General features: G+C 41.5%; 2 protein-coding genes across 3 annotated transcripts in view; both read right to left on the bottom strand.

Moving 5' to 3' along the window:
• baiap2l1b (BAR/IMD domain containing adaptor protein 2 like 1b) overlaps positions 1 to 2290 on the bottom strand; it is a 30612-nt gene extending 28322 nt beyond the window's left edge. For both annotated transcript variants that reach the window (XM_028985384.1, XM_028985385.1), the window contains exon 1: positions 2114 to 2290. In XM_028985384.1, coding sequence (XP_028841217.1) covers positions 2114 to 2164 — 51 coding nt within the window. In that variant the 5' untranslated portion in view covers positions 2165 to 2290. The remainder of the gene's footprint in view (positions 1 to 2113) is intronic.
• Positions 2291 to 7884: 5594 nt separating this feature from the next.
• On the bottom strand, positions 7885 to 24212 carry nptx2a (neuronal pentraxin 2a). Its single transcript, XM_028987653.1, has 5 exons — positions 23605 to 24212; positions 22771 to 22990; positions 16850 to 17094; positions 16019 to 16198; positions 7885 to 9915 (listed from the first exon to the last, which is right to left on the bottom strand). The coding sequence occupies exons 1-5, from the start codon at positions 23983 to 23985 to the stop codon at positions 9688 to 9690; spliced, it is 1254 nt and encodes a 417-aa protein (XP_028843486.1). The 5' UTR covers positions 23986 to 24212; the 3' UTR covers positions 7885 to 9687.
• Between the last annotated feature and the right edge of the window lie 840 nt (positions 24213 to 25052).

Below are 25052 nucleotides of genomic sequence, written 5' to 3'. Positions count from 1 at the left end.
GGGGTAACCACTAGGCCACCACTGCCCCACTGGATTGGTGACCCAATCCAATACATTGAATGGAGAGCCTCATTCCAATCACTCATTGACCAAAATTTGCTCTGCTGATAAACATCAGATACATCACTGGAGCTGCTGAAAAATTGTCCTCAACTAGACACTGGCACTTTCCCAAAACAGACTTAACAACTCACTGTGAACAAAATTATTGCTATGTCAACAGCAGGCCCCTCACTGTAGATACCTTGCTCAGGGGCCTTTGACCCCCAATCACCTCATCCAGAGGAAGAACAGCTCAATACTGCCTCCCCCTGGTACATTCCTGAAAAAGGATTTGTATTTCGTTAAGGGATGGAGAAGGGTGCAATGCCTAACAGAGAAGTTTTAGAGCCTCTGGACAAGGACGTATCTGAACAGCATTATGGCAAGACAGAGAAAAATGTTTGTGATGTAGTGATGGACATTGATGATCTTTTACCCAGAGGTGAATGGAAACTTGCAAGAGTCATTGAGACTGTTCAGGGCAAAGATGGTAAACTAATGAATGATCTCCTACAAGTAAAAGTCTACAGATTGAGAACAATATTGTATTTCAGCTCAGAGTCACTTTCTCTAAACACATCATGTGACTGTTTAATGATAACAAGGAATGTTTGCAACAAACAATTTAGTAAAATCAAAGTATGATTGCTCAACAGGTTGTATAAAAGCACTATATAATGAGCAGTTTCCATTTAGCATTAAATACTACAAATTCCAGGTAGGTCTTTCTACTGTGTGACAGCTTTAAGTGAATTATTTCTCTAGTATGACATTATTAAGGTGATTGATGTGTTCAAAAGGGTGATTGACAGCTTTCAGTCCCTGAAGACCAAGCTGTATATGAGCAGCATTGTCCATCATGTCCATGACACAGAAATAAACACTTTCGGTGAACATTATTTTAAGTGTACACTGTAAAATGGTAGTGTCAGGAAAAGCATCTTACCTACATCGCTAACCTGATATTTAAATGTATTTAAATGTTATCTCCTCTTGACTATAAAGCAGCTTTATGTCGAGGCTGCAGTACATTTATGCAAAAGTAATCAAATTTAGATATGTGTAAATGCTTATCCATTTTAATTTATTTAGGTACACACTAAAGATAATATATTTAAAATAGTTTTGTACTTTACTGAAGTGGAAGTTTAAAGGGAGCATATCTACTTTTACTGGTGTAATATTTTACCCTGGGTATATTTTTTTGCTTTGTTTACTTTGCCTATCATGGAGTAAATCATAGCACAGGTCGAATTGTGATCAAGGTGACATTCCTGAGAAAAAACATTAAGAAACCTGCTAAAGGCTGCAGTGCTGTGCACTGTTTGTAAATTTGGTTTTATACAGTCATCTTATCATATTTTTGTATGATGGTTCTCTGTGACTGTCACTAGGACAAATGCACATACCATTACAGATCTAAAAGAAGTATTATGTTCATCAAGTAACATTAAAGATTTGCATTATGATGATTTCAGCAACTGAGATCAATACGCCTTTAATTAAGATGGTAGTTTACAAACCCTGCACAAGCACAAATCGTCTGCTCTATCAAAGTGTGAGCATCTTGTTCTTGTTCATAACTAACAATGCCCCAGTACAAATATTAAGCATAACAAAATCAGTTACATGGCTTGTATTAGAATTTTTGGGGAGTAGATACTATAATAGATAGGATTTCATGACTGTGGGTGTATTTGAATATGAGAATGCCACATAACCCAGGGGAACATAGGACCCAGGGAACGTAGGGAGCCCAGGTGGTCACTTTATTAAAATGTATTCAAGTCACTTACTTAAGCACACACTTTTTATAAGCAGGACTAAGTTGGTTTAAAGCCAGTTCCAATGCGGGCTTCATTTATATTCTCCTGTAGCTAAGCTAAACAAAGTTCGATTAAACCACCATGACACCCACACAGTCCCAGCGACGTGCCATGGACACCAAAAGGGCCAGGTGGAGCAGAACGGCGACACACCAGACTATATTCCTTAATAAAACCAGCCAGGAAACTAACGGACAAAGACCTGCGACGTAGACGAAGGAATGGTGTTAAGCAGCGATACTTACCTTGTAGGTACTTTCGGTGAGTTTATTAACCTCTTCGGGGTCTCTCGACATCACGTGAAATCCCGCGTGAAAAACGTAGATTAAAAAACAAATGTAGAAGAGCGATAAACAGACGCGTTTCGTGAGGAACAGGAGAACCGGCCCGGGCTGCTCGGTGCTGTCACAGGGAAGAGGGCACAACAGGTACCCGTGACGTCACGCAGGCAGGCGGCCGTTGAGGTGTGTGCGCACGCTGCTGCGCGAGAGCAGGGTTGAGACGCCCCCTGCAGTCATATCATAAACCAATTCATAATGCCAATACATGTCACAGAAAAACACAATTGGAATTCAACAGAATATATGGTTAGATCCACTCACAGTCACCCTCGCCAATATTAAAGCGCTGCATTGATCATACTACTGAATAGTGGTATCTCAGATCACTACCTGATCATATATGAAATAGAACTATCTCCTACTGTTACACACAGATTAAAACATAAAATCCCTGAACTTTCCACAGTAAATAAGTTGGCATTCAAACAGACACATGTTTTATAGGAGATTCTGATTCCAATCAGGATTCAGACCCCACCACAGCAGATAAACATCCCTTGTCAGCGTAACACAATGGTACCGAACACGTCGTCTTAACATGACTGCATTTCAGAAGTCATTCTACATGACATTATGCTGCATTTGATACTGTTGTCCATCACATTTTGCTAAACAGGTTAGAAAATGCTGCGAACCAGAGGATGTGCAATCAAATAGTTTAATTCATATGTAACCAGAAATACTTTTGTAAAATTTAAGGGTCAGTGTTTTGAGAAAGAATTTATTAAGTACGGAGTACTTCGATTCCAGGACCTTTTTATATTTCCTTATAAATGTTACCTAAAATTTGCAATTATAATATAAACTTTCATTGTGCAGATGACATTCAACTGTACATCTCAGCCAGAGAGATGTGCAGGGTATTATTATATGTGATCATTACGAAACACAACTTGCAACAATGCAAATTGATTCAAATAAACAGAAAGAAGGCTTGGAAGCCTAATAATACAAACTAAATACAAATGAATGAATGATGAATGCAGTGGTTTAGATAATAATACTAATTCAGTATAAATTAAATTCATGTGATGATCATTAGGTCTAACAATGACTTAATAGAGATATGCCGGCCCCTGGTGGTCAACTTATTGTTTATTAATTTGGTTATTTCTTTTTTACGTATGTGCTCCTTGTCAGTCTGTTACATTAAGCCTGCTTACCTTGGTTTTTGCTTCTAAATAAACCTCAGTATCTTGCTACCCTCACATACACCCTCCCACAAAATCCCCATTTTAACTGGCCTAGTCTTCGTGGTACATGAGGTTGACACAGGGTGTCACTTTAGGCTGGATGTACAGACAAATTATCCAGAGTAAATTAAGATAAATAGCGTTTGATAGCAGAACCATTCCAATGGAAATTGCATTCCTCTTGCACATTGTTTTTTAAAGTAATGATATTACGTAGTTTAATAAAAAAAATATGTTAGTACAAATATGTTTACTAATAGTTCAAAGGACTGAAACAGCTCTGAAACCAAGATGGATGAGAGGTTGCTAATAGCAGACATTATATGTATTATTACAGTGGTTTATTTCAACTGTATCCTCTTACACGACACCTCAAGGACAGCATTCTGCTGGAGAAAAATTGTGGATGCCACAGACCTGCCAGGTGTGTTGTTGACAGTGAATGGGTGCTGGTTCAACGGGACATTATTCAGTGCTCTTGAATGTTGAATATTTGATTTAGCAATGGTTTATAACTATAACTGTTAAGTAACTAACAGTTAAGAATTTTCACATATTAGTGATCAAAAAGTAATCACACACTGTTTTCTTTTTCTGGGTCATGTAAACAATTACAATTTCAGAAAAATAATCGAAATAGATATACTATTTTTTTTTAAATAGGGTTGTTACATTTGTAATGTAACCTTCCCAACAGTGATCTTGCAACTAAGAGTATGACTTACAGTATAGGTCAGCTATGGAAAGAATCATAGCAACATGGTCTGAAGGCAGTCTTTACCTGGTATCATCTGGTTTACAAGGATGATCCTTCACATGTGGCTGGAAAAATGAAGTATTTTAGCCCAAAAACCTCTCTAAGCTTCTACTTTACTTAATCATAATCACCATAAAATCAAAATTGGCAGGCTGACCAATATAAGAAACCAGCATACATGGAAACATTCACCCCTTCAAAAATCATAAATACAATCATTAAAAAATACAACTTTAATTACTCAATCAGCATTATTCTCTCTGTAAACCCATGACTGTGCAGCCACTACAAACTCCACCACATCATTAAGTTTGCTGACAACACTGTTGTGGTGGGCCTGATCTCTGACAACGATGAGACAGACTACCTGGAGGAGGTTGGAAATCTGGAGAATTGGTGCCAGAGGAAAAAAGTCCACCTGAACTTTAGTACTAAGCAGGAGAGGAAATATCAGACCCCTGTCATCAACAGGAGCCCAATAGAGAGAGTGGACAGCTTCCGATATCTTGGTATTTACATCACGCAGGACCTGTCATGGTCCTGTCACATCAACAACGTGGTGAAAAAGGTGTCTCTACCACCTCAGACGCCTGAGAGACTTTAGACTGCCCTACAAGGTGCTTAGGAACTTCTACTCCTGCACCATAGAGAGCATCCTGACGAGAAACATCTCAACCTGGTTCGGGAACAGCACCATGCAGGACAAGCAAGCCCTACAAAGGGTGGTTCGATCAGCTGAACGCATCATCTGTACCAAGCTCCCTGACCTTCAATCAATCTACAGCAAGTGGTGCTGGACTAGGGCCAGGAAGATAGTGAAGGTCCTCAGCCACCCCAACAATGGATGGTTCTCTCTGCTGCAATCAGGGAAGCGCTTCAGCTCCCTGAAGTCCAACACAGAGAGAATATGGAGGTGCTTCTTCCTGCAGGCTATACATTTACATTTACATTTACAGCATTTATCAGACGCCCTTATCCAGAGCAACTTACAATCAGTAGTTACAGGTACAGTCCCCCCCTGGAGCAACTTAGGCTTAAGTGTCTTGCTCAGGTACACAATGGTAGTAAGCGGTATTTGAACCTGGGTCTTCTGGTTCATAGGCGAGTGTGTTAACCACTAGGCTACTACAACCTGTACGAACTCTCAACAACAACACCACTACATAGGACAGAATTCTAATACTCTAATATACCCCAGCACTTTCAACCACTTCTGGACTCTATCTCCCCAGAATTTTGTCCAAATTTTTACTTTACACTAGTGGTGGGCCGTTATCGGCGTTAACACGATGCGTTAACGTGAGACTCTTATCGGGTGATAAAAAAATATTGCCGTAAATCTATTCACAAAGTTGGGTTGGGAGCTGGGTCTATACTACGCAAGCTATTGTGCCAGCGTTAAATGGTTACACTAGATTTATAAGTATATTTCTTCTTTCTTGTGTCTTTTATTTTCTTATTTTCTAAAGACTTTTATTTTGTTTTTGAGACCCGGTTCAGGTCTCTTGGACACATGGCGTGAGTTGTGAGAGGTGCGTGGGGTTTGTGTGCAAAAATTTATTTCTTTCATTTTCATTTATGTACATATAAGGAATATTTTGCATGTGTGTTATTTTGTGAATATTTTTTTATGTTCTTTTAATACTGTATATTGTAGAGAGAGGTGCAGAAAGACGCGATGTGTGACGCGATGTTCTGAAGCGACCTTGCTTTTTGTACAGGAATGCAGTGTTGTAAATTGTGAATGCTTTATGTTAATGTTCAGTTCTCTTGGACACACGGCGTGAGCTGTGAGAGAGAGAGGTGCAGAAAGACGCGATGTGTGATGCGATGTTCTAGAACGAGTCTTCGAACTGTCAAATAACCACATCAAACGTGACGTAACATGGATGCAGCTATTTAACTGAATAAACAGTTGGTAATCACAAGTACATCTTATTGAACATAATTTATTTTCATCACCAATTATCGTAGAACAGCTTTCTCAAGCAGTTTGTGATGCATTTTGGAAACAGGCGATGAGCCCCTGGTCTAATGCGCCACCTGGCTTGAGAAACCCGTTCTCAAAGACTTACTTTTAGTCATTATTTGTGTAGCACACATATTCTGAATGCCTTCGGCAGAATTCAAATGAGCCATTTAATCTAGATAGATTAATCTATATTAATTTAGATTACTCTATATTAATTTAGATTACTCTAGATTAATTCCAAGATTACAGTGAGATTAATCTAGATTAAGAAAATTAATCTATGCCCACCTCTACTTTACACATTTGCACACCTTCACCCTACCTGTTACACATATTTTATGTTTAAAAACAAAAAATTGTAATATTTGGTTATATTTGCATATTGGTTCACTTGAATACTTGCAATATTTGCAATATTGAGGTCTATAGCGGTTTTCTAGCTTTCATTACTTTTTGCCACATCTTGAAATAACTGTGTAGACATGAATTCCCAACAACAGTACATAGAGTACCATAAAACATTTGTACATTTACGGCATTTGGCAGATGCCCTTATCCAGAGCGACTTACAACGTGCTTTCAGGTTACCATTGATGAAGAGATCAGTTCCTGTTCATTAGGACCCCCAACTATGAATACAACCTTTTTATTCACTCTGTTGTAGATTCTTCTCACTAGCACTGTTCCATTCACATTTTGTAAAGTCCACTGACTGGTTAAATAATAAACACATAGGGACAGTAGATTAAGGATGAAAATCAGATAATGTTTAAATGTCAGCGAGCAAGGGCGGGAGGGAGCAGGAGCTTTAATTCAGGGCACCCTGTCTGACCCTGTGCTAGTATAATCCCTGTGCTGTTCCCTGTGCATGGTCAGTACTGAGGGGGATGAAGAAATCTACTATAATCTACAGCCCTGTGAGGCTGCCAGAAATAGATTCATTTTTGTCATATATGCTCACTTCTTTGAAACGTCATGTCAAGAGTATCGTTAAAAAAAGTCTCTTTTTTTAATCCTGCAACACATACATTATAATATTTGTATGGACAAAATATTTTTCTGAAATTGTAATTGTTTACATGACCCAGAAAAAGAAAACAGTGTGTGTGGGATAGACCTAGCAAAAAAAAAACTAGGCCCTGTCAATCAGCAGTGTGCACGGCAGCTGTGTGAGCCTAGGCCCTGGGCGACACAATAAAATTAAAACCTGCTAATTCAGTGGAACTTAATTGACAGAGTGATTACAACATGACAGCCTAGATGAGAATTTCCGATATTCTAAAAAGCATAAAATACACAACAGTCACTTACAAACTCAAGCTTTCTCATTTGCTGGGCACATTTCTGCATCTGAATAAGACACAGAGTAGAACGTGAAGTGAAGTGATTGCCAGTGAAACACTGCAGCACAGCACATGGTGCACACAGCAAAATTTAACCCATCACACATAGTGAGCAGTGGCCAGCCATGACAGGCGCCAGGGGAGCAGTGTGTGGGGATGGTGCTTTGCTCAGTGGCACCTCAGTAGCTCGGGATTTGAATTATGGGACCGCTTCCTTAACCGCTAGGCCACCAGTGCCCCACGTGGCAAATACTGCATACATACATGTTCACATGTATGCCATATTAGGCAACACTGATGCATTCCCCCCCCAAGTTACATTCCATCTGTTCCGTCATTTGTCTGCTTATTAGAGATCCAGCAGTGGCCTCCACATTAAGTGGCACCCCCTATAAAAATGAGTAAAAAGATTCAGGATATTCATCCAACCTTTAATTGAATTAAATTTGAGAAAATAAACCCCTCATTAGCAAATAACTATTTTCAACTAAAACACACATATAGCACAACAATTATTTACACAAATGTATTTAACACCTTGTACTTTATCATTAAAACAGCACAGTCTCTCCTTGTTATTTCATGTACAGACTCCTCTTCACTCCTCTTCAGTGGGGTTCAGATCAGATCAGAACTGAGGTGGCCAGGACCCTTTTTATTAGTCTTTACAAAGGGTGCCAATAATTGCAGACAGAAAGCTTTTCTGTGAAATTTTCAACAGCTCACTCATGATTTACTCACATTTTAAAGATTCTTGCATTTCATGAGCATGAAACCGAGGCTTCAAAAAGGTGTATGCTCTTTATGATCCTTTCTTGGTTACAAAAGGATTTTCAACAATACTTTGACAATGCAACTCACATCATCTGAGGTCTGAAAAAAAATAATTACACATTTTCTTCTTTTTGCAAAGACATTTGTTCTGTATTTATTTACATTTTATTTATTTTAAAGTATGAATAGTTAAAAAAAAATTTAAACCCCAAAAGCACATTTGGTTCACAGAAAGTAAAGGCTGTGTAAAAATGAAGTCAACAGAATCCGTGTCAGTTTGTGATTAGCGTCACAATCAAAGCTTGAAATTGTTTACATATGAACTGTAATCTCATAAAGCAATATATGCATACAGTATGTTCCCTTGAACAATAGCATCATAGCAAAAGAGGTAACTGAAAGCCAACCACATCAACCACATCTTTAATCAACCACAAGAAATGATCAGCCACATCTCTTAGATGTGTCTACCTCAGGTAGGCGATGCACACACACCCAGCCATCAACATGATTTAAAAATAAATCAATAAAAAACCCAGAGTAGATGGATTTTCGATCACTCCCCATGTGCATCATTAAACCCATGACCCTGTTACCATGTCAGCTGTCCATAAGTAGAACTAGTAGTCTCTCAGGTCTTTAATGTTAAATTTTCTGAACTCAAAAGAAAAATCTAGATCAATAATCAAAAGTTGTGACCAAATAATGTTTTACTGTAAATAACATTGTGGTAAAATATTGTGGTCTATATGTGGCCTCTGGTTAGGAAACGCTGTACTTGTGTATTGTGAACACATCCACAGGGTGCATCCCCACCCTTCACCCAGTGTCATGTGATTGGCTCCGTGACCCTGCTAAGGAAAGGCAGTTAAGGGAATGGGACAAGTGAATAAGTGATAGATAAGGCTTGATATCCAATGTGGTATGCAGCTTTAACCCCTTTGTGTACTGATCCACTTGTGGTAGATGCCTATATACTGCTTAGTTGCTACTTAGGGCTCAACATCTTTTATTGCACCAGCGAAGACTGTCTATTAAACTTCAGCACAGTAAAACAATTTCCTTCGGAATTAATAAAGTTTTCTGATTCTAAAGTCAAAATTATCAGGTAAATGATGCTGTATGTTCTCCTCATGTTGTAGTTTGTAAATGGGAAGTGACTAAAACCAGGTTTGTTCTCATTAGATGTTCCAGTTTGTTGTCAAATCACACGTTTTAACATTTTATACCAGTACATCACACGCCTTAACATTTTATACCAGTTGACAGACCAAAATTGGGTAACGGCAGTATTTTGTCATCTTCTGAAAATGAAAACACAAACATCTGTAAATCTGATCTAAAAAAACACAACTGAATGTTGAGCTGTGAACACAGGGAATATTCCTTTCTTCGAAGAGTTGTCCAGTACAGTAGTAAGAAAAAAAAAACACGAGCCTTTAAGAATCAAACATGCGGTCCTCACAGATTTCCACGGCAGCCTTTGTCGCCCCACCAAACACTTCCACATTGGTATCCACCCATGGCACCACATTGCCTGGCATGTAGGCAGAGCAGTTGGCCATGGCTGAGATTTCCACAGGCCGCAGTACTCTGTCCCACATGTTGAAATGACTCAGCTCCCCAACAAATGCTTGTGTGGCATCAAAACGGCCACCTACAATGTCCTGCGAAAACAGAAGAACAAAGCAAAAATTATTCTACCCTAAATGGAACTAGTCACAAAATAAATGCTCATGTGAAAGTTGCCATTTCACCACATTTGTCCCATTCATTAATTGTCCTACAATTTACAGAAATACAGTGCATAGGGTGCATATGGGGGTTGATAATGTAAATGCTTTTACCATGTCATACAACACATACCACATATTGAAATTCCAATTCTCTCAGACCCACAGTGGGTTTGAGCGCAAAACACAACACAACAGCGCAAAATTGATTGTAGTAGTTTTGTTACGAAATAAATACATTGAAATCACCAACATCCCTAGTAGCTCATTTATGAAAATAAATCAGAATTATTAATTGTTAAAAATATTGGTATTTGGTAATTAACAACACTATTTGCAGTCTACATGAGCAGCTCCACCTTTCCTTAGCTGAGTACAGAATTATTTTAACAAGATTGCTGACTGATTTACTACTTCGTCATAAATTTAAATAAACCTAAATTAAAATCTGTTTGTGCCATTAGGGAAGAAGAAATTTGCTGATGGAATAACCTGGTCATTCAGAAGATTCAGGTAGTCAGCTGACCTCATAATGTTGCTGAACCTCGGTCTTCTGGTTCATAGGTGAGTGTGTTACCCGGCTACTACCACCTTAATATGAGTTCATTTAGCCTGTCTATAGTCCTAGAAATGGTGATAGGCGTAAAGAGTGCTTCGCCCATTCTGTTTCACTGTTCAGAGAGTGGCAGCTCAGATGATCAGATCTGGAATTTATCCATTTATGTCATCATAAGGTTAAAGTTTCCGTTTCTGAAAAGAGTAATGGGCTAAAACTAGAGAAAGCTAGATGTGACACATTTTTACAAAGTCTCACATTGTCATTATTGGGCTTTGTGTGTAGAATAATGAGGGAAAAATAAATGTAATACATTTTATAATAAGGCTGCAACATGACAAAATGTTTCTCCTGAACCTAAGTGTAGTGATTGTCACATGTGATACACAGCAGCACAGCACACAGTGAAATTTGTCCTCTGCATTTATCCCATCACCCTGAGTGAGCAGTGGGCAGCCATGACAGGCGCCCAGGGAGCAGTGTGTGGGGACGGTGCTTTGCTCAGTGGCACCTCAGTGGCACCTTGGCGGATCGGGATTCGAACCGGCAACCTTCTGATAACAGGGCCTCTTCCTTAACCGCCTTGGTTTTTCCACACGCTTCTTGCGACCCTGTTGACTATTTTGAATGAAACGCTTGATTGTTCGATGATAACGCTTCAGAAGCTTTGCCATTTTAAGAATGCTGCATCCCTCTGCAAGATATCTCACTATTTTTTACTTTTCTGAGCCTGTCAAGTCCTTCTTTTGACCCATTTTGCCAAAGGAAAGGAAGTTGCCTAATAATTATGCACACCTGATATAGGGTGTTGATGTCATTAGACCACACCCCTTCTCATTACAGAGATGCACATCACCTAATATGCTTAATTGGTAGTAGGCTTTCGAGCCTATACAGCTTGGAGTAAGAAAACATGCATGAAGAGGATGATGTGGACAAAATACTAATTTGCCTAATAATTCTGCACTCCCTGTATGTGCACTAGGTCCACTAAAATGTCGTCCCTTCCGAAGGGGTGGACATCTGCGGTTTTTATTTGCTGTCCGGATTGGGCTCAGGTGATGAGCACAGCTGCAGTCAATCCTGAATAACATTTAAGGTAAACAAAACCTGAAGACAACAAGATGACAGTGCTAAACTAGTGAAATGAATAATGAAGGTGCAAAGTAAAAATAGTGGAATAGTGCAACAATAGATAAATTATTAGGGCTGCAACAACGAATCGATAAAAATCGATTACTAAAAGAGTTGGCAACGAATTTCCTAATCGATTCGTTGTGTCGCGCGACACGGAGACATTTGATTATTTGAGCGCGGAGTGAACACACTCGGTCTCTCTCATGCACAGATGCTAGTTGAATTTGCCGCCTCATAGACAGCGCGGAGCGAAAAAAAAAAAAAAAACGAGCGGAGGTAGAGGACAGATACATGGCGGAGGCAGAGAAATCTGCGTGAAAATATGCAAAAGCGACATGGCACTGCACGGGAGCACATTTACATTTACAGTATTTATCAGACGCCCTTATTCAGAGCGACTTACAATCAGTATTTTACAGGGACAGTCTCCCTGGAGCAACTTAAGGTTAAGTGTCTTGCTCAGGGACACAATGGTAGTAAGTGGGATTTGAACCCGGGTCTTCTGGTTCACAGGCGAGTGTCTTACCCACTAGGCTACTAGCACCACGGCAATGATCCGGCACCTGAAACGCAAACATGTTGGAGTGTTTGATGAGAAGGAAGGGAGTTCAACAGCAGGGTAAGTCACTACATAATCCTACTTTTGTTCCGTTTTGAAGTGAGGAACTTAATGTCCCTGGTGCTGGTGTTTAACTCACCGTGGAGGAGAACTAGACGGGGACTTACAGAGCCACCTACAGGTGTGGAGGGGGATGAAACAGCGTTCGGACTGTTCTCTGCGTCTCCGCATGGACGACGGAGGGTGGTAGTAGCCTCGCCTATTGTGTCCCTGAGCAAGACACTTAATCCTAAATTGCTCCAGGGGGCCTGTCCCTGTAACTACTGATTGTCGCTCTGGATAAGGGCATCTGATAAATCCTGTAAATGTAAATGTTTACCCATCATCCAGCTTGACAAGCATGACAAGTTAGTGTTAGCTCGTTAATAACAGTAGTAAAGCAGGGGTGCTATAGTTACTTTGCATTAAAAGACTAAAGACATGTTTTTATTCACTAGCCTTTTTTGGACCATTCATTTTTCAATCTGTTGTCATGTATAGCTACACTGCAAAAAAAAGCTTTTCTTACCTAGTAATTTTGTCTTGTTTCCAGTCCAAATATCTAAAAAATCTTAAATCAAGATTACTAGACAAGAAAAATGGCATGAGAAAATTAAGTGATGCTTAAAATGTCTGTTTGAGATTATATCTCATTAAGATTAGTTTTCTTACCCCATTGGCAGATAATTTGCTTGTTTTAAGCAAACAATCACTTAATTTTTAGACGTTTTTTCAGAAAACAAGATAATTTCTTATGCTATTTCATGTGTCTAGTAAATGTATCTTGATTTAAGATTTTTTAGATATTTGGACTGAAAACAGGATAAAACTACTAAGTTAGAAAATCATTTTTTGCAGTGTGTGTGTGTGTGTGTGTGTGTGTGTGTGTGTCAGTGTGACAGTTTGTTCGTCTGCGAGTGTGTGCATCTGCAATGTAGTGTAGAGAAGAAGTTCTGACATTCAAACAAATCCTGTTAAATTTTCTGATTTGTATTGTTCTTTATTTTTTTTATAAATAATTTATCGTTCTGGCAGCTCAGGTGGCACTTTATTTAAAAAAAAAAAGTCTATATTTGGCAGATGTAAGGCATACATGTGTATGTTTTTGTGTTAGTCCATTTTTATTTTATTTTATTATAACATCTCAAGGAGCAACATGTTTGTGCACTTTCTGAAGATTTTTGTTCTGTTTTTGAATAAAAGGTAGGAAATTAATGCTTTTCTTGTTTTTTGTTTTTTATCCGATTCTACGATTAATCAAAAATAATCGAGGTAATGCAGGGCTGATAGTGAAAACCTTTAAAAAAAAGCCTAGGGGTTAAACATTTTTTAAAACTCTAGCTAGATGACAGACATGTGATGGTCACTGAGGGTGACACAATCAGTCAATGACTGATTGTGTTGCCCTGCCAAATGTCACCACACATTCTGTTTTCTTTTCCAATTCATTGCAAAGAAACAGTGTCCAAGGATTGCTTTGTCACTTCCTCCCAGTCATCAGCTAAACCACCACAAGTATCTTGAATTAATGCTGAAAATGCATATTGAAAAAGTGATGTAAGCTGTGCGACTGGATGGGAGACACACAAAACAGAAATACTACATAAAAATAATAACACAATCAAACAAATTGAACCAGTGCCCAGTGTGGTGGTGCTGGAGATGCTGTTCCCAATCCAGACAGACTGAGGTCCAAGATCCATTTGCAGAAGCAGCTTCTCGACCAGGTGCTGAGGAACGGTGGTGTTAAATGCTGAACTGAAGTCTATGAACAGCAGTCATGTGTATGTGTCCTTATTGTCCAGGTGGGTAAGGGTCAGATGCAGAGTGGTGGTGATGGCATTGTCCGTGGATCCGATTCGGACAATGGGTCCAGAATGGCCAGCCTCTCGAAGCACTTCATCATGATGGGTGTAAGTGCAACAGGATTATATTCATTGAGACATGACACTGAAGACGTCTTCGGCACGGACACAATAGTGGTGGCCTTGAGACATGTTAGTATAATGGTGGTGTTTAGTGAGATAAAAGATGTTAAAAGATGTCAGTGAGAACATCTGCCAGCCGGTCTGCAAGTTCTCTGAGCACTCTTTCAGGGATGTTGTCTGGTCTTTTGTGAGTTAACTCTGCGAAGAGTATTACTCATGTCTGCTGTGGACACCGTACTTGATCACTGGGAGGATGGTTGGATTTCCTCACAGTCATTTTTTCTCTATGTCGAACCGCGCATAGACGTCATCCGGTAAGGATCTTGTAGTGATGGAATTGAAGCCTGATGCAGCTGTTGACTGATGTCATGTACTCCTCCAAATCCACATATTGATGAAATTTTTGGGTGAACTTGAGATTTGCATGGTTGAAATCTCCGGCAACATATCTGCATATCGCTAATATCTCCATACAGAACACAAAGTGTGGGGCTCATCACCAACAATGATGAGTCTGCCTACAGAGGACATAAAAAATCTGGTGGATTGGTGTCAGAGCATGGCCGTCAACTTCAGGAAGAAACCAACTGTCCCCACCCCAGTAGCATCAGAACTGTAACTGCCAGACACTGCAAGAACTTCTTCCCTCTTATGGGACAATCACAAACCCTGCACTGACACCACTTGCAGGATCACTCTACCCTGGAGGGGGTCCCTCTCTGTATCACTCCTTCCCAAGGTTTCTTCCTTTTTTTTTTTTTCTCTCTCTCTCCTAGAGTTTTTTTTGTGAGGAGTTTTTCCTTGTGCGCAGAATGTTATACTACTTGTGTGTAGAAATATATATTTATTTTATGATTGGACTAATGGGGATTCAGTGGTATACATGGTATACTGTTGAATCTTGATGTTGTAAATTGTTCTGGATAAGACCATCTGCCATATGCCAAGAGGTGGCACCATAGCACTGTCTTGTTAACCCTGATTCCAAGCATACACTAATTGCCTTCCCTCACTGTACTGTCACTTTTGACCTGTATACACATTCCTGTGTGTTTGACAGCTGCTCCCATACAGCCTAGACCTCACCAGTGAGCTCTATTTATAGGCTCACATGGCTGTTTTGTTTGTTTTTTTGTGGTGTGTTTAATAAATGTGTAAATATCATGTGAAAGTTAAGTGATTGTCATTGTGATACACTGCAGCACAGCACATGGTGCACACAACAAAATGAGTCCTTTGCGGATCAGGATTTGAACCATCTGATTACGGGGCTGCTTCCACTTCCTTAGTTTCTCTTGCAATAAACACTGTTTGAAACTACAATGTCAAAATCGTTGCATTGTTATCAGTATATGACTGAAACCTGAAACAATACCCTGTCTAGACACTCCCTGTCTAAATATTACAAGTGAAATGGGATGGTAGTAGCCTAGTGGGTCACACACTTGCCTATGAACCAGAAGACTACAGAGTCACAGGTTCAAACCCCACTTAATACCATTGTGTCCCTGAGCAAGACAATTAACCCTAAGTTGCTCCAGGGGGACTGTCCCTGTAACTACTGATTGTAAGTCGCTCTGGATAAGAGCGTCTGATAAATGCCGTAAATGTAAATGGTTTTCACCACCTGAGTGTAGGGAAGGGTCCACAGTTACACAATAATTCCTGCACTAAAGTATCAGATTCAGAAATAGTTTGAACTTTACTAATATTTACTAATAATTTATTTTAATTTACTGCTCCTTAACATTGCGTGAGAAGAGCGGAGCCTCCATTCCTTAAGGGAGCTTGAAAAAGTGACGTCTTTGCTGAACTTACCTGCTCCTGGCCCAAGATAATGACTCCACCAGGCTTAATTGGGTGCCAGGGGGCCAAATTCTCCCCAGTGCCCACACGCTCCCCATCTTGGTAAGCCTCCCAGAAGCCATCTCTTGTTGTCCAAGTGATGCAAATGTGGTGCCAATGGCCATCACTGATAGAGAGGGGCAGCTGTGCAACCTGCAGGAATATGTGATGTTAAGAGCATTCATTCATTCATTCTTTAATAAAATAAAAATACTCTCATGTTTGCAATATGACCTCAAATTGCTCATGCTATTAGGTAGGTAGCATTTAATTATTGCATTGTTTGTTTTGTATTACCTTCATAGATCACAACTATGTTTTGTTATTCATCTGCTGGATTAATAATCACACACAAAACATATTCAAAACCAATGTTAAAATATTGTTCTTAAAGTACAGTTATTTTGAATTTGATATGAGTACATGAATTTCAATTACTTTTGTCTGGGAGAGAGGGTTTTTTTTGTGTGGATGGCCCTAAACTTTAGAATGTACTTCCCCTTTCACCTTCAAATATACACTGAAAACCTGATTGTGTGCGCCACTGTCTACTTGTATAGATGTATTTTGCTGTGTCAGGTCTGTGTCCGGACATTGATGTTTTATCAGTGTGCTGTTCCTGTTTCTTCATCTTTTGAGTTTAGGTAAATCTCTTATTTGTCAGTTGTGCCTTTGCATCCTTTCCCTGCACTGATCTGTGACACAAGCATTCTATTCACATAAATATTTCCCATCCCATCAATGGCGATTAATATTTAAAGCAATTTGCAAATACAAATATATGACCACAAATGTTTTTTTTACCTTGTCATTGACCAGCAGCTCAATGGGGTTGTTCCCCCATTCAATGAGAACAATCTCATTGGCCTGTCCAGGTACACTGTAGGAAAAGGGGGTGCCAATGCCAGGGTTAGCACTGGACCTCATCCACATACATATGGTGAAAGTGTACATCTCTGGTAAAGTCTTCTTAATTCGTCCATACAAGTAGTTTGTACGTAGTGGGAGAGAAACCTTGAAGTCCTCAGGGGACTTGAAGGCACTGTTACCTGGAGCAGGAAATTAAATAAGTAAATGACATGAGGAATCACCCGCATCAACTCACTTCGGCTATGTCTGACCATTGTAATGACTAATAATTAAGTCAGTATGTTTCCAAGCACAATTTAGTCAAGCTAGGCTTGTAGTTTGATTTACACATGTAACTAGACGACTGTCCTTATTGAAGTATACAAGCATGAATGGAGGACGCAGGTTGAAATGAGAAATTAAATTTTTTATTGAAACTTATGGAAGTTGAAAATGAAATAACTGAAATGTCCTTGATCGTAGTGCCACGCCTCTCCTCTAGAGGTAGTGTTGCAGGATCTTCAGCAAGGCCCTCAGCGTGAGAGCCGAAGATCGCCTTTGTCTTGCACAGGCCTCAAACCAGCGTCTCCGCGTTCCTTGCCTTAGCTTAAACCCGTGTGTGCTTGTTCGCCATGCGCTGGATTCGAACCCGTGTCCTCCATACACAGCGTGAGTGTCTTTTCTTGTTGCGCCACTCACGCACTGGTACTTCGCCTGGGATAACCAGCATACAGGAATTCTGCACAGAGACTGCAGACACGCAGACACACAGAGACCCGGGAGCTTCGGTGTGGCAGAGCTGTAGCGAGCCCAGAGGGGAGAGTAGAGTTCCAGTCCTACCGTGGGGTTCACTGTCGTTGCCTTTAAGGACAGCATGCAGTGCAGAGACAAACTCAGGTTTTTTACCGCTAATCTTAACCAATCACCGATCAGAAGTCATTATCCCGCTAAGCACCCGTGATTACCACCACTTACCTGTGATGAAGAACAGGTGGGAATAATCAGGGTGCTACTGAGCCCCGGAAGAACACACACTAATACATGGGAGAGTTCGACCGCTGGGGGCATGGCAGAGGTGGCATGAATGTTACAATGAAGTGAAGTCAAAGTATTGAGATGATAGATTTGTCATGATCCGGACCGGCAGGGGTTACTCCGGATCCAGAGTCCAGACCGGAGTTTCATGTTCGTCCTGTGTAATGTTCCCTGATCGTGTTCACCTGTTTATTTATATAATTGTATAAAACTATCCTGTTCGTGTCTGTCCGCCGTCGGGTCATTGTGCGTGTTAATGTTCCCTTGTCTCGTGCAGTTTGTATTAAAGCCCTGTCGCGTGAAATCGTGCGAAGGCGTCCTCCTTCATGCCATGTCCAGCCCACCCGTGACATAGATGGTTGCCCTACTACATCAGAGATCACTGTGCAAACACTTTTGTCAGATGTGCTGGGGCCTTCACTTATTTTTCTAAAATATGTTAATATATGCAATTAATATGCATTTTAAAAACCCACTTTCAGTCATTGTAACACTCGTGCAACAAATAGGTACTGTAAAAAATCCTGACTTAAACACACTCATATTCAATAAATATAGTTTATAGTTCTGTAAGTCACTGCCACAGTCCTGGAACTGCTGATTTTCAAACCCTCAGATGTCAGACCTTGGTTTCTCTCAAGCTTTCTCCCTATTTTTTTTCTTTGAGTTCTTGTTTGCCTGTGGTGCTTTTTCTGCTACTCATGAGGGGCTTTGAGCATGTATCTAAAGTCAGACACATATATATATAAACTACTTTTTACAGTGTACATGAATATACTAAAAAACTGATCTATATGATCTATGTGTTTCTTAAACAACTTACAGTGGGTACGGAAAGTATTCAATTTTTCACTCTTTCTCTGGTCTGATGAGGCCAAGATATAATTTTTTGGCCTTAATTCTAAGTGTTATGTGTGGAGAAATCGAGGCACTGCTCATCACCTGTCCAATACAATCCAAACAGTGAAGCATGGTCATAGGACCATCACAGCTGCAGGGACAGGACACCTGGTTGCAATCGAGGGAAAGATAAATGCAGCCAAGAACAGGGATATCCTGGACTAAATCCTTCTCCAGAATGCTCAGGACCTCAGACTGGGCCGAAGGTTTGACTTCCAACAAGACAATGACCCTAAGCACACAGCTAAAATAATGAAGGAGTGGCTCTGTGACTGTTCTTTGAGCATCTCTGGAGAGACCCAAAAATAGCTGTCCACCAACGTTTACCATCCAACCTACCAGATCTGGAGAGGATCTGCAAGGAGGAATGGTAGAGGATCCCCAAATCCAGGTGTGAAAATCATCTTTGCATTTTTGCCAAAAATTCTGTATTATGGCTGTATTAGATCAAGATTAGATTCTTCCTTGCAGATCCTCGATCCAAGATGGTAAGGTCGGCTGCTCTCACGACTGCTCTGACCTTGATTACTTTTTTTTTTTTTATTTTAAGTTAGGTTTTATCAACCATTCACCAGCAAATCCACCACCATTGAGCAGATTAGGTTCAATAGAGATACCCTTGTATCTATTAGTATATAATGCACTCAAAATTCAAGGTTTTTTAACTGCTGGCCGAGTGAGATCCCGAGGAACAACAAAGGACACAACGTGAAGCGGTGGCCCCGGGGAATACGAGCCGGTGTCAGAAATAGGCTGAGAGCCGCCCATGCACACCGCACACCTCTGCCTAGCATCCTGCTTGCCAACGTCCAGTCACTGGAGAACAAGCTAGATGACCTCAGGGCAAGGGTAAAGTTCCAGAGAGACATCCGGGACTGCAATCTCCACATGGACAGGACACAGGACTCGGAGAAGTTAAAGGGAGGCGACGTGTGCTTGATTGTAAACAACAGCTGGTGCAACAGTGCGAACATTGTTCCTCTTGCACGCTACTGCACACCCAACCTGGAACTACTGACTATCAAATGTCATCTTTTTTATCTTTCTCGGGAGTTCACATCGGTCATCATCAGCGCCACTTACATTCCACCGAAAGTGGACACGGACACTGCCCTTTGCAAGCTGCATGTGCGCTCACACAACATCAAACACAACACCGGTACACTATGAAGTGCTTTGAAAGGCTGGTAATGGGGCACATTTTGAGCTCCATTCCGACTAATCTAGACCCCCTTCAATTTGCAGATCGTCAGAATAGGGCCATTTCACACACCATCCACACCACCCTGGCTCACCAGGAAAATAAGAACTGCTACACCAGACTGTTGTTTGTAGATTTCAGCTCTGCATTCAACACAGTTATCCCCTCCAAGCAGAGTAGCTCTGGGACTCAGAGCTACTCTGTGCAACTGGGTTCTGGATTTTCTCACCAACAGAATGTGAGGATCGGCAAAAACACCTCTACCACAATGATCCTCAACACGCCGCAGGGAAGTGTTCTGAGCCCAATGCTGTACTCCCTGTTTACACATGACTGTGTGTCCAGACACAGCTCCAATACCATCATCAAGTTTGCTGATGATACCACCGTTTTAGGCCTGATCAGCAACAACGACGAGACGGCCTACACAGAGGAGGTGAGACTCTTGGCAGAGTGGTGTCAGGAGAACCACCTCTCTGTCTACGTCAGCAAAACCAAGGAGATGGTTTTGGATTTTAGGAGGCAGGATACAGCTCATCTTCCTATCTACATCGGAGGAGGTGCTGTGGAGAGGGTCAGCAGCTTCAGTCTCCTTGGGGTCACCCTCAGTGCCGACCTCAAGTCCTCAGAACACACAGCAGCGGTCACCAAAAAAGCCCACCAACTCCACTTCCTCAGATGCCTAAAGAAGACTGGGGTATCCACCTCTGTCCTCACCAGCTTCTACAGGTGCGCTGTGGAGTCCATCCTCACGGGCAATATTACGTCCTGGTACGGCAGTTGTACTGCTCAGGACAAGAAAGCTCTGCAGAGGGTGGTGAAACAGCTCAGAGGATCACAAGCACACAACTCCCAGCAATAACGGACATTTACACCACGCGCTGTCTCAGGAAAACAAAGAGCATCCTGAAGGACCCGTGCCATCCTGCACTGTCACTTTTTACTTTCCTGCCATCAGGCAAGAGACTCAGGACAATTCACACACGCACATCAGGAACAGTTTCTACCTTAGTGTCATCAGGCTATACAACACATAGTATGCACTGCACTGTCACTTAAATTATGCACAATCACTTTTTTTATGCAACTTAGATATAAACACCCTCTTGTGACTTATTTATTGCTGCTGCACTTTGTCTTCCGTGCAGAAAAAGATTGTAGGAACGCTTCCCAATCAGAAGCCGTGGGTGGATAAAACCATTCGCGACGCTCAGAAATCTTGCACTGCTACCTATAACGCGGGACTTGCATCCAGGGACATGGAACCGTATCGGTGAAGGAGGTGAAGGAGGCGAAGCAGCGCTATGGGAAAAAACTAGAGTCACAACTTGAACAGTGACTCTAGGAGCCTGCGGCAGGGACTAAGGACAATAACGGACTATAAAGCACTACATCCGGTTTGATGAACATGGATGTGTCTCTAGCAGAGGAGTTGAACACATTATATGCTCGCTTCGAGGCTGCAGCTACGCCTGAGAGACTTTAGACTGCCCTCCAAGGTGCTTAGGAACTTCTACTCATGCATCATAGAGAGCATCCTCACGGGAAACATCTCAACCTGGATCGGGATGTTCGATCAGCTGAACTCATCATCTGTACCAAGCTCCCTGACCTTCATCGATCTACAGCAAGCGGTGCTGGGCCAGGGCCAGCCAGGACTCAGCCACCCCAACAATGGACTGTTCTCTCTGCTGCGATCAGGGAAGCGCTTCCACTCCCTTAAGTCCAACACAGAGGGAATGAGGAGGAGCTTCTTCCCGCAGGATATACGAGCTCTCAACCACAACACTACATAGGACAGAACACTAATACACTCCAGCACTTTAAATAACTTCTGGACTCTATCCCCCCAGAATCATGCACAAATTTTTTACTTTACTCTCACTTTACACATTAGCACACCTTCACCCTACCTGTTACACATATTTTATGTTAAAAACATAAAAGTGTAATATTTGGTTATGTTTGCAATATTTGCAATATTGTTGCAATATTAACAGTCGCTAAAGCATTTCACTGCATATCATACTGTGTATGACTGTGTATGTGACATAAAAATCTGAATTTGAAAAAGGGTGCTTCTACTAAACACTGAGCAAAGGGTATTAATACTGATATTTAGTTTTTTCTTTGTTAATAAATCTGCAGAAATATCAACAATTCTGTGGTTTTTCTGTCCATATGGGGTGCTCTGAGTACATTAATGAGGAAAATACTTTTAACAAATGGCTACAATATAACGAAGAGTGGAAGATTTGAGGGGATCTGAATACTTTTTTCGTACCCACTGTATGGCAGTAAAGTAAAAGCACCTCTTTGTGTATTAATACTAAAATTAATTGAAAGCCTGTGTTTATTTTGCTGCACTGAACCAATTTGAGAACTGCTGAAAATGAGAAGCCATGAGAACCAATGTCACATCATAACCTGTGACCATTTTCAGAGCAGCCATTGCAAACAATGTGGATGTGGCCTTTGGTGCCTAATTTAAAGACTCTAGCTGACTCATAAATTGCCCAAACAGGTAAAATATGGAACTGTCTCAGCTACACACAGCATGGCTAAAGCCCCAGCTGAGGAAAAGACAGTCCGCTTTGACAGTGGGTTGCATCATACAGGCATGACTGTGGTTCGAATCCCAGGTGAGGGATGTCTGTGCATATGAAACAGGATCATGCGGCCCACACGCCTGCACTGATGTTTCATCATGCAGGCTCATGTTGGGATTCTGGGAGCTTACTTCTCTCCAGCTCAGTGATCCGCTCCAGCAGGGAGTTGAGGGTGCTCTCTGTGCGCTGGCGGTGGGCAGCTGTCTCATTGTACAGTTGCATCTTCTCCTCCTCCAGCTCGGCCACTTTATTCAGCAGCTGCTTCTCCAGATCACCCAGCCGCCGCTTCAGCAGCTCGCGTAAGTCATTAGGGAGCGCAACCCCTGTTGCGTTAATGCGCAAATTCTGCTGCTGCAGGGTTAAAACAGTGGAGAGTTAAATCTCCCTGAGTCCTGTACAGATCAGACCTGGAGCAATTTTCTAAAGCCTTCAGCTTTATGCACCACATATGATCATGAACCCAGGCATTCACTCTAGGCATAAGAACCAGAGACAGCTCCTCCCCAGTACTCAGTAAATACCATTTTATTCATGCAGATGGGACGCTTGTGGAATAAATATAGGGGTGAATTTATACAAAATGCTACACCTCACCAAACTTTGTTTATTGCATGGCTCTGTGTACAAAACCTGCAATTAAAAAGAGAATGAAACCAAAATGGATTAAGCTGCTGCCAGCAAAGGATGCTCACCAAGTGGAAAATAGGTCATGCTGCTGAATGTTTAACTCAACAGGAAGCTGGAGTGCACTGCTTCTGCAGGCGTTTTAATTTAATGAAATATTATTGTTCAATAATGGAAATTGACTAAGCAGCTCACATACGACTGATCTGTGCAGGGACAGAAAACATTTGCAGCGTCAATATGTGTGTGTGCACGCATCTAAATGGTAAAAGATCCGCAACATCACGAACATGAAATGGAGAGTTGAATGCAGGTGCGTTTGGATGAGATAAGATCCGTACCTCTAAATTGTCCAGCCGGTACTTCAGTGTCTGCATGGTCTTCCCAAGTTGGTCTATGGTGTCCGTGGTATCTCGCGGAATGTCTCCCATGGTGTTTTTGCCGTGGTCCTTTCTCCTGGCGGTCTGTCCCCGATCCTTAGCCTCGCAGCGGGAAAGTTTGGCGTTGAGCTCCTTGATGGTGCTCTGTTGGCTGGCGATGGTCTCCCTCTGCTGCACCATCGTGCTCCGCAGCTCGTCCTCCTGGGAGCTCGCGCGCACCGGGCAGCTGAGGTCCAAGCCCGCGGGCAGCGCCGTGCACACGAAGCGCTCGCCCTGACCGCCCATCACCTGTCCTATCCACAGAGCGGGCATGCACAGCAGAGCGACTGCGAGCGGGTGCATCCCTGCAACGGGCAACCTTAACAGGTGGGCAGGTAGGAGCACAACAGAACAATTTAAAAAACAAAAAAGAAATGTCAGGAGGCGTCCGAACTCTTAAGTATCTGTGGATCAACAGAGGTGACCGCGACAGGATCCGCTCGTTGTGAGGAACTGAGTGTACAGCGCGGCGCGCGCAGTCCATCAAGCTGGAAGCTGGTGACGTCACGTAAGACGTATTCAGCGTTTGGATTTCAGGCTCCTTTTAAGAATGAAATGCCATCACTGTTGCATGAATATGCGACGTTCTGCAACGAGCGTGTTATATTATATAGAGTCCATTTTGTGGAAGACAGTGGAGCTAAAAATCACTTCACACTCAGATCACAGTAGCATCTGGCAATTTTTATCACGGGAAGAGAGGTGTCATCTTATGTGAATTTGTAGATTAAAACAGACGAAGTCGAGCTGTGACGAAGTGTTTTAATGCTGCGTTATACATCCCATCAGTTTTTTTCTAGCTGGTGACCCACCTTTATCGTCTTTGCAGCTATAGTGAGGCATTGGTTGGTGTAATGATTACACTTTATAACTAAAATTTTAAACAAAAAGGTGCAGGGTTATATAATTTCTCTTTTCCCTGAAATGAATAAAAAATAGGATGGCTATTAACAGGCAGAAACAGTAACAGTCTTGTTACAGTAGTCATCAGCACAGCAATCTAAAAACTGGCAGGATGGTGTGGTACTGATGGGACATAGCAGACTCAGGTGGACATCTGTTGTGAACTGAAGGTTGTACTGGTATTGTATAGTGACTATGTGCAAGACCAAAATTTCCATACCCAGGTGAGCTCTCTGGGTCCATTTTTTAATGAATATCAGGACAAATCAAAAAAACTGATGGATTTTAGCAGGTTTCTCCCACAGCACTGTAACAGCTGATTATTCTGAAAGGCCATTAGTAAAAGGTGAAAGTGAAGCAATTGTGATACACAGTACAGCACATGGTGCACACAACAAAATGTGTCCTCTGCTTTTAACCCATCAGCCTTGGTGAGCAGTGGGCAGCACCCCATAAGTGTTATGTGT

The sequence above is a fragment of the Denticeps clupeoides genome, chromosome 7 (assembly GCF_900700375.1).
Source record: "Denticeps clupeoides chromosome 7, fDenClu1.1, whole genome shotgun sequence".
Classification (NCBI taxonomy): Eukaryota; Metazoa; Chordata; class Actinopteri; order Clupeiformes; family Denticipitidae; genus Denticeps; species Denticeps clupeoides.
This window is presented reverse-complemented; position numbering and strand designations above follow the sequence as displayed.